Source organism: Schistocerca cancellata, chromosome 1 (genome assembly GCF_023864275.1).
Source record: "Schistocerca cancellata isolate TAMUIC-IGC-003103 chromosome 1, iqSchCanc2.1, whole genome shotgun sequence".
In the NCBI taxonomy this organism is placed as follows: domain Eukaryota; kingdom Metazoa; phylum Arthropoda; class Insecta; order Orthoptera; family Acrididae; genus Schistocerca; species Schistocerca cancellata.
The window spans coordinates 1,047,907,137-1,047,923,279 of record NC_064626.1 but is presented as its reverse complement, the minus strand read 5'-3'; the positions used below and the strand labels follow the sequence as shown (position 1 = coordinate 1,047,923,279).

Genomic DNA, 16,143 nt, shown 5'->3' with positions numbered 1-16,143 from the left:
GAGCTGTTCCATTTAGCCGTCCTGATTGGGCTTTTTCCTGGTCTGCTATGCAAATGTTGGGATGGTTCCTTAATCAAGACCACGGCTGACCACCTGTCCTATCACCACAGGCTACCTGTCCTATCCTCTTAAAGCACATTATGAATGTATGTATGTTGCATCATATTTTGGTCAATTAACTGGCACTGTATTACCTTGACAAACCCCCTATCATTGTGAGGGTCCTTGGATGACAAAAGATAAATAAATGCAGTAAAATTAGAATGAGTAGTTTCAAGAGATAAAATAGTGAAGGCAGCAGAGGAACAACTAGAAGAAAATACAGAAGGCAGCAAATGAAGTAAGTAAAACAGAAAACTAATATCTAAAATATGAGATGAAAGAAAGTGCAAAATTGTATATCAAGGACAGTGAGACAACTAACGGAAGACTGTAGAAGCACACATGACTATGGGAAAGATGGACAACCCATGTAGGAAAATAGAAGACATCTTAAAAAAATAAAAAATTAAAAAAAAAAGGGCTGCATAAATATAAAGTTTTCAGATAGCAAGCCAAAACAAAGCAAAGAAGGGAAAGCTGGAAGATGGAAGGTATATATTAAAGGGAAAGGTAATGAACTAAGACAATATTATGGAAAGGAATGAAGATGGGAAGGGAGATGTGAAAATTAGACAAAACACTGAAACGGCTAAATTAACACACTGCCGTCCGGCAATACCACGTGTGTCGCGGGCATAGTATCGCACGGCGGCCAGTGACAGCACTTTACTATCTTTTGCATTTTGTTGGTGTTCTGTTTAGGTAACAATAACTTACATACATCAACAAGTTTTTTGTTTTTGTAAGTATTTGTGCACTTTCGTCGTGGCAGACGAAAGAGATGATACAATTATTTACGATGAATGCACAGAGCATACAGCAATGGGAACAAAGTCATAAAATTGGAGAAACGAAAAGCAGAAGGAATGCTTAAAAATCCACTACAGAAAGGGGTTGGTTGTCAAAAAAAAAAAAAAAAAAAAAAAAAAAAAGAGCTTCAAATGACTGACATCATTTCACTGTCACTAATAAACTGGAGAACGCGGTCGGCTGAGCGCGTGTCATCTGCTAAAATCGACGATAGATCAGGCGATAGCTGTAGACGGGAGCGTAACGGATTAAAATAGGGGCATTCAATTAAAAGATGTCTTACTGTCCACAGCTGAGAGCAGTGGGGACATAGTGGGGGAGGATCGCCGATTAAAAGATGTCGATGGCTAAAAAGACAGTGCCCTATCTGGAGTCTAGTTAAAATTACCTCCTCCCGACGACGCGTTCGGGAGGAAGAGGTCCAAGCACAAGGAAGGGCTTTCACTTCGCGCAATTTATTATCGGGAAGTGTTGACCAATGCGCATGCCATAATTGAGCAACTTTGCGACATAAACCGCTCAGTAGATCGGTGAAGGGAAGCGACTGAATAGCTGGCCGAGGAAGAGAGACTGCAGTCTTGGCCGCTATATCGGCCGCCTCATTTCCACAGATACCAGCGTGTCCTGAGAGCCAGAGGAACGCCACCGAGACGCCCCCCAGGTGGAGCAAGCGCAGACAGTCCTGAATCCGGTGGACCAGAGGGTGCACAGGGTAAAGAGCTTGGAGACTGAGGAGAGAGCCGAGAGATTCTGAGCAGATAACGTACTGTATCCGCTGATGGCGGCGGATGTAGTGGACAGCCTGGATAACAGCGTAAAGCTCCGCAGTATACACCGAACACTGGTCGGGAAGCCGAAATTGATTTGGAGTGTCGCCAACAATATAGGCACTCCCTACACCTAACGATGTTTTCGAGCCGTCGGTGTAAATAAATGTGGCGTCCGTCATTTGTGCACATAGAGCAGCAAATGCCCGACGATAAACAAGTGAAGGGGTACCATCCTTGGGAAATCGACAAAGGTCATGGAGCAGGCACATCCGGGGACGGAGCCAAGGCGGTGCTGTACCCCAAGTTGTCAAGAAGGTTTTTGGAAAGCGGAAGGAAAGAGAATGGAGCAGTTGACGGAAGCGGACTCCCGGGGGTAATAGGGAGGAGGAGCGACCTGCATACCCTACATCAAAGGAGGCGTCGAAAAAAAGGTCATGGGCTGGATTAGCAGGCATGGAAGACAGATGGCTAGCATAACGACTCAGAAGGACTGCTCGCCGATTGGACAGCGGAGGTTCAGCAGTCTCAGCATAAAGGCTTTCCACAGGGCTAGTGTAAAAAGCACCAGACACTAAACGTAATCCACAGTGGTGGATAGAGTCGAGACGCCGAAGAATAGACTGCCGAGCAGAGGAGTAGACTATGCTTCCATAATCCAATTTCGAGCGCACTAAGGCGCGATAGAGGCGGAGAAGGACCACTCGGTCCGCTCCCCAGGAGGTACCATTCAGGACACGGAGGGTGTTAAGCGATCGCAGACAGCGAGCCGAAAGATAGGAAATGTGGGAGGACCAGCACAGTTTTCTGTCAAACGTAAGACCCAAGAATTTAGCGACGTCCGAAAACGGAAGGTTGACAGGTCCTAGATGTAATGAGGGTGGAAGAAACTCCTTACGTCGCCAAAAATAACACAAACGGTCTTACTGGGAGAGAAACGGAAGCCGGTTTCGATGCTCCAAGAGTGGAGGCGATCGAGACATCCTTGAAGACGTCGTTCAAGAAGGCTGGTCCGTTGAGAGCTGTAGTAGATCGCAAAATCGTCCACAAAGAGAGAGCCCGAGACATCAGGAAGGAGACAATCCATAATTGGAATGATGGCAATGGCAAACAGTACAACACTCAGCACGGAGCCCTGGGGTACCCTGTTTTCTTGGGGGAGAGTACGGGAGAGAGTAGTGTTCACCCGCACCCTAAATGTGCGCTCTGCCATAAATTCGCGAAGAAAAAGGGGCAGCCGACCTCGAAAGCCCCAAGAGAACAGTGTGCGGAGGATACCTGTCCTCCAACAGGTATCGTATGCTCTCTCCAGATCAAAAAATATTGCTACTGTTTGGCGTTTCCGGAGAAAATTATTCATGATATAAGTGGAGAGAGCAACAAGATGGTCAACTGCAGAACGATGCTTTCGGAATCCGCATTGGGCAGGTGTTAGACTGCGGGATTCCAGCCACCAAGCTAAACGGTAATTCACCATACGCTCCAAAACCTTACAGACACTACTCTTGAGAGAAATGAGGCGATAGCTAGAGGGGAGATGTTTGTCCTTTCCAGGTTTCGGAACAGGAACGACGATAGCTTCCCGCCATCGTCTGGGAGAAGTACTGTCTGTCCAAATTCGATTATAAAGGCGAAGGAGGTAACGCAGACTATGGGTTGATAAATGCAGCAACATTTGGACGTGGATACCATCCGGTCCTGGGGCGGAGGAGCGAGAAGAAGAGAGTGCGTGTTGGAGTTCCTGCATGGAGAAAACAGTATTGTAGCTTTCGCAATTTTGAGAGGAGAAAGCAAGAGGTCGCACTTCCGCTGCACGTTTCTTCGGGAGAAACGCTGGCGGGTAATTTGAAGAGATCGAAATCTCAGCAAAGAGCTGACCCGATGAGTTAGAAATTGCGACGGGGACCTCTAATGTATCATGCGCGACAGTGAGCCCAGAGACCGGGGACAAAATAGGCGTGCCTGAGAACCGTCGAAGCCGACTCCAAACTTCCGAGGAGGGAGTGAAGGTGTTAAATGAGCTAATAAAGAATTTCCAGCTTGCCTTCTTGGAACGGAGGGGAGGGGGGGGGGGGGGGGCAATTTGGAGGTGCGTGGTATTGAACGTTCCGCAGCTGTAAGAATAATGTCGGTAACGTGTGTGACCTTATCGTCAACGCTGGGAAAGTGACGGTCATCGAATGTCGCTAGAGACGAAAAAAGTGTCCAGTCGGCCTGGGCAAACTTCCAGCATCTCTGACATATATGGCAGTTGAGGCTGCAGTCTAAGGACACATGGAAAGTGGTCACTCGAATGTGTATCATCAAGGGCGAACCATTCGAAGCACCGAGCCAGCGGAACAGTACCGACCCCAAGGTCCAAATGGGATAAATGTGTCGTGGAGGCAGACAAAAAGGTAGGGACCCCAGTGTTGCGGCAAACTAGATCCGCTTGGTGGAAGACGTCTAGCAATAGTGAGCCACGTGGACAAGGATGTGGAGATCCCCAAAGCGGGTGGTGGGCATTGAAGTCCCCAACCAGCAAATAGGGGGGTGGAAGCTGACCAAGAAGATGAAGGAGATCAGCTCGTGCCATTGGTGTGGACGATGGAATGTATACAGTACAAAGAGAGAACGTGTATCCAGAAAGGGAAAGACGGACGGCGACAGCTTGGAAGGAAGTGTTTAAGGGGATTGGGTGATAATGGAGAGTATCATGGAGAAGAATCATGAGTCCTCCATGGGCTGGAGTGCCTTAAACAGAGGAGAGGTCATATCGGACGGACTGAAAATGAGGGAGAACAAAGCGATCATGGGGACGCAGCTTTGTTTCCTGAAGACAGAAGATGACCGGCTAGTAGGATCGTAAGAGGACCGACAATTTATCCAGATTGGCTCGAATGCCGCGGATATTCCAGTGGATAATGGACATGGGGTGAACAGAAAATGGAGGAGTGTGACCAAAGTTGCTGTCAACTCAAGGACTGCTCGGAGCTAGCGACCGACAGCATGGAATGGCATTCAGCCGAAGGCAGAAGATCCTGATCCATAGGTTGGTCAGGAGCAGCTCCTGCCACCAGCAATCGGCCGGTTGACCGGCCACCAGCAGTGCGCCTCGGCGACACAGAAGACGGCCGAGGGCGATTTCCGCCAGGTGGTGCTGTAGATGGGACACGCCTTGGCGGAGAAGGAGATGAACTGGGTTTCTTTGTAGCCTTCTTGGAATTATGATGTTTAGATGAAGGAGGAACCGATGGTTGTGAAGTTGGGGTACGTAAAAAATCTTCACGAGTATGCTCTTTTTTCGAAGTCTTGGTTTCGGACTTTTGGGCTCGAGATTTAGCAGAACCCGATGAAGGGTGAGCCATAGAGTGGGCAGGCGAAAGAGGTGAGGTTGAACGGACGATCTTTGCGCTGGCCGATCTGACGACCGTGGCACTAAAGGTGAGGTCGCAAGTCTGCGTGGCCACCTCCTTTGTTGGCCGAGGAGAAGCAAGGACAGTGCTGTATTTTCCTGTCTGAGGCACGGTGGGCTGTCAACTGGCGAATAATTTTCGAGCAGCAAAGGTCAACACCTTTTCCTTCACTGTGATTTCCTGGATGAACTTTTCGTCCTTAAAAACGGGGCAATCTCGAGAGGAAGCAGCGTGGTCACCCATACAGTTGATACAGCGAGGGGATGGAGGTGGACAAGCACCCTCATGGGCATCCTTGCCACACTTAACACATTTGGCCGGATTGGAACAGGACTGGCTGGTGTGATTGAACCGCTGACACCGATAACAACGCGTAGGGTTTGGGACGTAAGGGCGAATGGAAATTATCTCATAGCCTGCTTTGATTTTCGATGGGAGTTGAACTTTGTCAAATGTCAAGAAGACAGTGCGGGTGGGAATGATGTTCGTGTCAACCCTTTTCATAACTCTATGAACAGCCATTACGCCCTGGTCAGAAAGATAGTGCTGAATTTCTTCGTCAGACAATCCATAGAGGGAGCGTGTATAAACGACTGCACGCGAGGAATTTAAAGTGCGGTGCGCTTCAACCTGGACAGGGAAGGTGTGGAGCAGTGAAGCACGCAGCAATTTTTGTGCCTGGAGGGCACTGTGTGTTTCTAACAACAAGGTGCCATTCCGTAATCTGGGACAAGACTTTACAGGACCTGCAATTGCGTCGACACCTTTCTGAATAATGAAAGGGTTGACCGTGGAGAAGTCGTGACCTTCGTCAGACCGAGAAGCAACAAGGAACTGTGGCAACGATGGAAGAACCGTCTGTGGCTGAGACTCAGTATACTTACGCATGTGAGCAGACATAGTGGAAGGTGAGGAAACCATTGCGGAAGAATCCCCCATGATTACCGGCGTCTCCGATGGCGCGCTCCTCCCTTGTGGGGGCCCTCTCTGAGGGCACTCCCGCCTTAGGTGATTGTTCACACCTCAGGTCACACCTCCCGACAAACGGACGGAGGGACCAATCGGCACTTTCGGAAGGTATCAGCTCAGGTAATCACCCCTCCCTGGGCCTGGCCGTTACCAGGGGGTACGTACGTGTCCTACCTGTCTACCCGGGGCGGGGAATTACGCGTTACCCCGTCACCGGCTACGCACAAAAAGGCGTGGGTCGGCCTTCAGACACGCACAGGGAGGAAGAAAGAGAAAGAGAAAGGAAAGGAAAGAAGAGAAGTCTCAAACGCTGCAGCGGAGAAAAGTGCAGAGAGAAGCGGGAAGGAAAAGTGAAGGAAAAGAGAAGGACAGAGGAAGGACGAAGACTTGCAAGTATAGAAAGCAAGGAATTTGTAACAGTGTAGAGCGTCCGTCTCCGGACGTAGGCACAAACCATACTCCCAGATGGGGAGAAAGGGAAGGAAAGAGCCAGAGGTGAGGGGAGGAGGGGCGAAGATAGGGGATGGGGAAGGATGCGGAAAGGGAAGGTATGCAGCCCAGAAAGGAAGGAAGGCCACATTAGCTCGGGGTCCCGTGCTCGCTACGCACGTATCCACAAAAGAGTTGTGGACCCCTGGGGGGTCATGATCCGGTTGACATACTTTCCGGTAACATAAAGCAACACTAACTAATAGGCCTCCATATTTCCGAAACGAAAACTAAGACACTGCCATACATTGTCCAGAAACAAAACAGAACAACAAACTTACAGTGCAAGTCCTGTGGAGTTGCATTACATCTTGGAGACTGTTTTGTTGCATATCATATAAAAGATAAATACTAAGTACCAAAGACAATGCAAATAAATATATGAACCAAGTTTTGTACTTATTTGCGTATGTGTATCACTGAAATTTCATGAAAGTGGGGGAACAGGGTTGAGAACTTATGAGATCTAACTATGAGATTAGTAAAACTTAACAATTTATTATCTCTCAAACTCAAGAACGGCTGGCGACAAACCAAGTAATCCAAATTAGCGCTGCCAGCACCAAGCAAATAACTTTTTATGAGACGCACTGACAGCAAAGTGTTAAAACAAGATACCTGGAGTAGATATTCACTCTGAACTATTTAGATCCTTGGGAGAATCAACTGTAAAACTGTTCCACCTGGTATGCAGGATACATCAATGTTTGATAAGTAAACCGAGTCCAAATTGCATTGTTAGGCCTACTAAAAAATACAAGAAGTGAGAAAGTTAAACTGAACAGCAATGGCAAGTTGGGGAGACAAAAACACACAACATTTGTAAAATTAACAAAAGTTGGCAATGTTGACTGGAATTCACACTTTGTAATTCTGAAGTTATTAGGGATAAAATTCTAGGAACAAAAATTAATTTTTGTAAGGTGAAATGTTTAGGGCACATTAATACACTTGTGCACAAAAACTAAAGAACTGCATTTAACTTTAGACACAACAGTGTACACAAAAATGCAGTTTGGATGATGGCTAACGTTTTTTTATCCCACAAATAATGTATGACAATCACTTTTGTATCTGCAGGGGTCTACTCTTACAAGATTTTATGTTTTAATACAACACAGGAAACCAAATAACTCTAAGTACATAAACTCTCAAAGCTCTCAATAATGGCTTGCATGAAGTTTCAGTGCCACTTGACATTATACAAACCATCTACACAAAACACCTTACATTGCATAGATAAAGGATTTAGTGCATTTCTCACTATAAGCAATGAAATATCGCAGGAAGTTCAGCAACTATCAAAAATATTTACCATACGAACAGTTCAAAAAGTCACCAAATGTAACATCCACACAACCACAAGCTGGCTTTACCTTTTTCAGACACACTAGCCATACTAAGGTCTAAATATTGTAGTCTGCATTCTTCTGTCAGTGGACTGCTGGATAGGAAAACCGGGTCAGGAATCTGAAAAAGAAAAAGGAAAAATTAAGCTTTTAAGATACAAAAACCATGATTAAATATTTGGCAAAAACTTCAATAGTATTATCTATCAATTTATGTCAACAGCAATGGACTTTTTAGGAATTGTGAGGGGGCACAGTAGAAAAACTTGCAAACGATTCTAGTTTCACTACTGAGTATGTTTATTTTATAAACTGAAATGTAGTCATAATTGGTATCCGTTAGAAAGAAATGGACCTTCCCACATCCAAAGACACTTCATCCATATCAATTATGAGTTTTCACTTTCAAAAACAAGGCAAACATGCAAAATTGTTATGTTTACATAGCCACTTCTTGACAAATTGCCTTTGGTTTCTGTCTCAGGTTCTGTGAGCAATGTTTGATGATTATTCTGACATTTCAGCAGCATGAGTGGCTGGCAATGTTGAAGTTTCACTGTCCGCTGATAGTGGTGGACTGCAGTAAAGCTTATGGCTTTTACATGGTTGTTACCACTGTGGTTCCTCCCTTGCTACCTGCAATGGCTGTTCACTTCAGCACAGCAATCCAAGCTGAATTCACCTTGAGGATTTCCTCTTTAAGCTGTTATTTTTGTGGATTTCTATAGCTTCCCTGAAAAAATGGGTGTGGTAGCTGTTCTTCACGCCAAGAACTTCAATGTCGGCAAATTTTATTATGTGGTAAGCCTTACAAAGCACATACTCTGCCACAACTGACTATTTGTCCCAACCAGCAGCGCTGTTTATTTTCGGTGATCCTGGTGTTGATTGATCATCCAGTCATTCCAACAGACTTTACCACATGTACCTAGTATGCAGTATACTCACAACATTGCAAGTGGCTTTTATCCTTTGCAAATCTGAGACCTCTGATCATCTTTGACATTATCTTTAGGCCTTGTTTATGCAATAGACTGCTGAATCTGTATCTCCGGGAATATATGGCAGGCAGTCGGTATGCAACGTTTCTTCTTCCAACATGTCATTGCCGAGTGATTCCATGACACTTGTTTCATAACTAATGGAGTACCCATTGCTCTTCAGAATGCTTTTCAGGTGTCACATCTCACATATAAGGTATTGTGGCTCCCACATTTATATTTTGAGATTTACGAGTGTATTAATCATCCCTAATGATGTTGATGGGGGCTCTCAACATCATGGTAATCAGTGCCCTGACAAAAAAACAGCATGCAAATCTCGTGGGTGAGGACAAAGGCTGTCCCCACATGCGGAGCATTTTATAATGTATTTAAGTCTGCCGGCCTTCCCCACCAAGTTAGTGGTGTTAATCAACCCTCTTGTCTGGCTCAGGTAGTGGATGAGAGATTATGCAGGCATCAGTCGGTGTGTGTTAGTTTTCAGTACACACTGTGTTCCAGGTTTTCACCACCCCTCATCTAGAAAGTTTAGCTGTTGGTCCTTTTCTATCACAATAGTAAATTTTATGTTGAAATCAAGATTGTTCAGATGTCTCACGAACACAATGGGCTGTTCCTCACCATGGTTCCCAACAATGAAGGAATCTTAAATGTATCTGTACCACAAATTACTTTTATAACATCTCAAGTCCAGTGCCTATGTTTCGAAATGTCCTATGAAGTAGTTTGCCACCACCTGACTAAGTGGACTACCCATGTAGACACATTACAGCTGTTCGTAAAGTTGCCATTCTACATGAAATAGCTCTTTCATGCATGTCTCACGATGAGAGACTGTAAAATTAAGGTGTGGAGCAGCTACGTCGATGATACCTTCCTTGTGTGAAGTGATGGTGTTCTTGCTGAAGGTAAGAGCTAACAAACACACTCATTCAACGTAGCTATAGAAATCCATACACAACAACAAGAAAGAGAAAAGCCTCAAGGAGAATGGATCCTAGATTACCATGCTGCAGCAAATGTTTATTTCAGGTAGCACAGATAACTACAGTGGTAACAACCACAGAAAAAGCCTCAGACATTGGCATGCCAGGGACTTATCTGCAGTCACAAATTCGACTAGTCTGCCATCAGCATTGGAAGGTGAAGCTTTGACAATGTCAGCCATTCATGCAGGCGGGTGACAAAAATGTTCAAACTAATGTCTGCTGAAGAAACAGGCAGAAGTGAAAAGGCAATTTGTCATGGCAAAGATATGTGGAAAAATATTAATGAGAGACCATTTAAGAATACTGAAGGTTCTTCCAGCCTAATGGTTCTAAATAATATTTTGATCGTAATAACTGAATTTTGTAATGACTACAGAAAATCTTATCTCTGTAATGGAGGAATGTTCAAGCGCTTCTGCAACTAAGTACGAATTGTTCAGCATGTCTTATTAGAGTGGAGGACCACACATTTCACTTTAACACATTCTGGCCAGATATACTGTCTCCTTAAAATGTTATATACACATTATCAAGGTTGCAGCTTCTCTCCAAACTATTTTTCTTCCATGCTACCTCAAACAGATCAGAAAACCTAGCTCGATTCAAAAACAAGCTCAAAGATCATCTTGAACTAACTTCACATTTCATTACACTGAGCCTTTCTATTGTTAGCAACAATACTGAAGAGTAAGTGGATACATTTACCAGCTACAGAAACAAACAACTGTAGCAAAGATAAATGAAAACTTGAGGATTCTTTTGCACATGTCTGGTGTGTATTTCTTTAACATGGGAAGAGCTTTATTGTGTAATAAATGTATAGGCTACTATTTTCAAACAAATTATTGTTCTGGTAATTCTGAAGTATAGAGCAAACATAATGAAATTGCAAGAATATTAAATACTTACAACTGCCTGTGAAAGACGAAGAATCAGGACACCTCTTTTCATGATATGCTCCATACTTCCAGGCTGTAAAACGCGGGATCCAAGATCTATACGAGTCCATAATGCTTCATCTAAGGAAATCCTTTTCCATCTCTTACAGACACGTGCTGTGAGTGCAAGTGTCTTTTTTGGTAGCCAACGGAACACCATTAATACCATCTCATCTGATAGTTTGTTGAACATATCTACAGCAAAAGCACACACTTCAGGAATATCTGTTTCAAGGCTCACTTAATACATTACACATTAGACATAATCTGATTCCCACAATCTTCACTAATTCTAAATCACAGTAGATAAGGACAAAGAGAATAATCTTGTCTAACAAAGTTAAGCAGCATAGTGTAATTGGATAGGTAAAAAATCTACTCACCAAGCAGCAGCAGAACACACACACAAAAGAGATTGTAATCAGGCGAGCTTTCAGAGCCAGTGGCTCCTCCTTCAGGCAAAACTGTTGAATGGGAAGGAAGAGAGGTGAAGGAAAAGGACTGGAGAGGTCTAGGAAAAGGGGTAGATTTCGGGAAAGCCATCAAGAACTGCAGGTCAGGGGAGACTTATGACACGAGATGAGAAATATAAATAACTGCATTTCTTCCAGTCAAAATAGCCAATCGCATTTAAACTGAAGGGTTATTCTTCAGATTACTCTAGCACATTTTCAGGAAGTGTAATAAATCAGTGTACCTCTATCTAAAACATGGTCATTTTAAAATGTATTACCTTCTCATTGTAACAGACTTATGAGCTACCTTCTTCAAAGAAACCATCTCCCTTAATAGCTTGGGAGTCTATACCTAGAAACAGTGCAAGGACAGCATTTGATGGTTTTTGAGTTTACTAATAACCCTTTGATCAAATTACACAGAAATGCACATGAATACTACACCCGTGATTTTTGGATCCATAACATGCCTCCTGATTTGCTATTTGAAGAAGACATTCTGCTGAGTTTAAAGTCATAGACCCACAGTGCAGACAAAAGTCATCAAAAGAGACCAACAATACAATTAATACTACAACAGCAGCAATTCTGTTTATGGTAACTGCATCAAGAAGTGTTTCTTAAACTGTTTTCCACTGAACTCTGGGTTCCATGGAGATTACACAACGGTCCTGTGGAAGTCACATGCCCTTTTATAACACTCAATAATGTAACTTCAAAAACAAAAATCAACACCTCTAAAAAATAGAACAGCTAACCCTCACATCCACTTACCAATTTGTACAATTGGTATGAATCATGATACTGAATAAGGGTGTATTTTTTAGAGACCAGGTGAATTATGCTTTGTAAACCTTATTTATAAATGACGAGTGCTTGTACATTTGTTATCAATTCCTATAAAACTCCCCTGATCCACCTTTTTAATGAAATCATAAAAGTGAATGCCTGTATTAATAGTTCCCTTTGAGTTTTATATTTCTGCTGTTAAAAATATTGTGAATGAGACCCTCCAAATTTCATTCAATCTTAAAATGTAGCTGCGACTATAGTTTGTTGCAGGATGGAGAGGTCTCTAAAGCATTCTATTGCAGAACATAATGTGTACTTCAAACCTTATACCTTGCTCTTTAACTAAAGAGAACTATAGTAGTAATGAAAATGACACCAATGGATGTACCTCAACAGCAGTTATGCCAGTTAATGCTTCTATGAGGCAAGTACTAAAAAACTAGGAACCTGCTCACGGTGAGCTTACAGAAAAAATTGAATCCTTCATTTGAAAATGTGACTTTACATTTAAAATTAATAATGTTTATGGTTCAAACCGCAATCAAGGTTTTTTTTTTTACTTAAGTTGGCTATGAGAACTCAATATGGTCAAGTCTACTCTGCCGCAGAAAATGATATTAAACCTTAACTTACAGAGACAGCAAAATGTATTTTAGCTGAACAGTCTGCAAAAGAAACAGATAGAATCCCCCTTTAGGACAACAGGGCAGCTCAGTGCATCATAAATTTAGCAACCAATATAAAGTATGAACCTACTTTACTTAAAAAGTCATTAAAGTTTCCTTCACAAAAGCGTAGTTAGTCTCTCAGTGTTAACTGTAATTGTTAGGTACCACCAAGACATCTCATTGCTGGAGGTTGTTCTATGCAAGGCTCACAAACGTTTAATACTGGAGGTGAAATATTTGATTTCCTAAATCCTTTCCTCGAAGAGAGTAAAATACCACAAGGCAACTGCATTGCTGTGCCAGTGGAACAAAGAATGTGAGAGGCATAACTAATAATGTTGCACAGAAAATTAAAATATTACCAAAAAGTGGAGATGTTGAGTCACAGACAGGCACAATAAAAAGACTGTCACAAAGCTTTCAGCCATAAGGCCTTTGTCAATAATAGACTACACACACACAACTCACAAACAAGACTGCAGTCTCAGGCAACTGAAACCAAACTGTGAGCAGCAGCACCAGCGCATGATGGGAGTGGCGACTGGGTGGGGTTAATGAGGAGGCTGGGGCATGGAGTGGGGAGGAGGAGGGATGTATGGTAGGGGTGGCGGACAGTGAAGTGCTGCAGGTTAGATGGAAAGCAGAAGAGAGGTGGAGAGAGGGTAGGGAGTAGTGGAACAGGAGTGAAGTAAAAAGACTGGATGAGATGGTGGAATGACAGCTGTGTCGTGCTGAAATGGGAACAGCGAAGGGTCTGGATTCGTGATGACAGTGACTAATGAAGGTTGAGGCTAGGAGGGTTACAGGAACATAGGATGTACTGCAGAGAAAGTTCCCACCTGGTGTTGGTGTGAAGGATCCATATGGTACAGGCTGTGAAGCCACGACTGAAATGAAGGATGCCTTGTTTGGCAGCTTGATCAGCAACAGGGTGGTCCATTTGTTTCTTGACCACAATTTGTCGGCGGCCATTCAGGTAGACAGACAACTTGTTGGTTGTCATGCCCATATACAATGCAGCTTGGCTTGTAGATCAAATGACTGGTTTTGATGGGATAGGTGATGTTTGTGTCGGGACTCTGGTAGGTGGTGATGGGAGGACGTTATATTGTTACATTCCGTCTTGGATTTTCCTTTGTTTGAAAATATTACCAAAAACTGTTCTCGTATCCACAGAATGACCCATAGGAAGGAAAAGAAAGTGCTTTATGTCATCAACATCATAAAAACTACAACATTATAATCCTTTATTCAAGATAGTAATGAGGACATGGGAAAAGCATCTGTTGTACCTAATGAAATGGGATCTACCTGAAACCACAGAAGAAATTGCATCTCACTTTCCATATTGAAGGCAAATGCTTATCTCAAGAATTGATAACTCACTTTTAGATGAGGGATGAGGTATGTGGTTTTTAGTGCACAGTTTCAAATTGAAAGATTATTTGGTAGAAATTGTCCACTTCATGTTACCTATTTAAGCAACATTTTTACATATATCAATGCACTTTTTTTTAACTCTTAAGACAAGCAAGTAAATGTATTTACAGCTCTCAAAAAACATTTGCTTTCAGGAAGAATATATAATTCTGGACAATGTATGCATTCTAGTGAGAGGAAGAAGTGGAAATAAGAGAAATTTACTGAAGAAGTTATCTGGCACCTAAAATGTTGAAATGAAGTTTTTAATTAGTATTTCCAAATGAAGAGTAGATTAAATGTTGCTGTTGGGGGTCTTCAAAGACAGGTTTGATGCAGCTCTCCATGTTAATCCTGTGCAAGCCTCTTCATATCTGAATAACAAGACAGTTAAATCTATATTTGGCATTAAATTCCTCTTTTTTGCAATTGCTAATCTACATTTTATATCCTCTGTTTCAGCCGTCACCAGTTATTTTGCTGCACAAATACCAAAACTCAACTACTGTAAGTGTGTCATTTCCTATTCTAATTCAATCAGCATCACCCGATTTAGTTCGACTACATCCCATTATCCTCATTTTGCTTTTGTTGATGTTCATCTTATACTCTCCTTTCAAAACATTGTCCATTCCATTAAACTGCTCTTCCAAGTTCTTTGCTGTCTCTGGCAGAATTACAATGTCATCAACAATCTTGAAGTTTTTATTTCTTCTCCCTGAACTTTAATTCATGCTCCAAATTTTTCTTTGGTTTCCTCTACCGCTTGCTCAATGTAAAGATCAAATAAAACTGGTGACTGGCTACCCCCCCCCCCCCCTTTCACTCCCTTTTCAACCACTGCTTCCCTCTCATTTTCCTTCCTCTCCTTCCACTCTTGTAACTGCCACCTGGTTTCCGTACAAGTTATAAACAGCCTCTCTCCCCCTATGTTTTACCCCTGGTACCCTCAGAATTCAAACAGAGCAGTCCAGTAAACATTGTCAAAAGCTTTTCCTAGTTTACAAATACCATAAACATAGGTTTGCCTTTTCATAACCTACCTTTTATGTGAAGTTGTAGGGTCAGTAATGCCTCACGTTTTCCTACATTTCTCCAGAATCCTAATTGATCTTCCTCGAGGTTGGATTCTAACAGTTTTTCCATTATTCTGTACATAATCTATGTTATTTTGTAACCATGACTTATTAAACTGATAGTTCGGTAATACACCTGTCTGCACCTGCTTACATAATTGGAATAATTATATTCTTCTTGAAGTCTGAGGGTATTTTGCCTGTCTCCTACACATTGCACGCCACATGGAAGAGTTTTGTCAGAGGGCTCTCCAAAGGCTGTTAGTAATTCTGTCCATGTCATCTACCACTTTTGTCTTGCTTCGACTTAGATCTTTCAGTCAAATTCTTATCACAAATCATATCTTCCATCACATCATCTACCTCCTCTTCAAAAATGGTTCAAATGGCTCTGAGCACTATGGGACTTAACATCTATGGTCATCAGTCCCCTAGAACTTAGAACTACTTAAACCTAACTAACCTAAGGACATCACACAACACCCAGTCATCACGAGGCAGAGAAAATCCCTGACCCCACCGGGAATCGAACCCGGGAACCCGGGCTACATCCTCTTCCAGTTCTGTAATATTGCCATCAAGCTCCTCTCTCTTGTATATATCCTTTATATACTCCTTCCACCTTTCCCTTCTTTGCTTAGGACTGGTATTCCATCTGACTTCATATTCATACATCTGCTTCTCTTTTCTCTAAGGGCCTCTAATTTTCATATGGGCATTATCTATCTTTCCCTTAGTGAAATATGCTACTAGATCATTTGCTCTCTAACCATTTCTGCTTAGCCATTTTGCACTTCCTGTCAATCTCATTTTATACACATTTGAATTCTCTTTTGCCTGCTTAATTAGCTGCATTTTTATATTTTCTCCTTTCACCACTGAATTTAATATCTCATATTACCCACGCATTTCTATTAGACCTTA

At 42.8% G+C, this 16,143-nt stretch overlaps 1 protein-coding gene across 1 annotated transcript in view; it reads right to left on the bottom strand.

The window, feature by feature from the left end:
- Window positions 1–16,143, bottom strand: part of LOC126090345 (S-phase kinase-associated protein 2) — a 128,165-nt gene that overhangs the window by 68,809 nt on the left and 43,213 nt on the right. The window contains exons 4-5 of the mRNA XM_049906980.1: window positions 10,781–11,004; window positions 7,909–8,002 (exon numbers count right to left, since the gene is read on the bottom strand). Coding sequence (XP_049762937.1) covers window positions 7,909–8,002; window positions 10,781–11,004 — 318 coding nt within the window. The remainder of the gene's footprint in view (window positions 1–7,908; window positions 8,003–10,780; window positions 11,005–16,143) is intronic.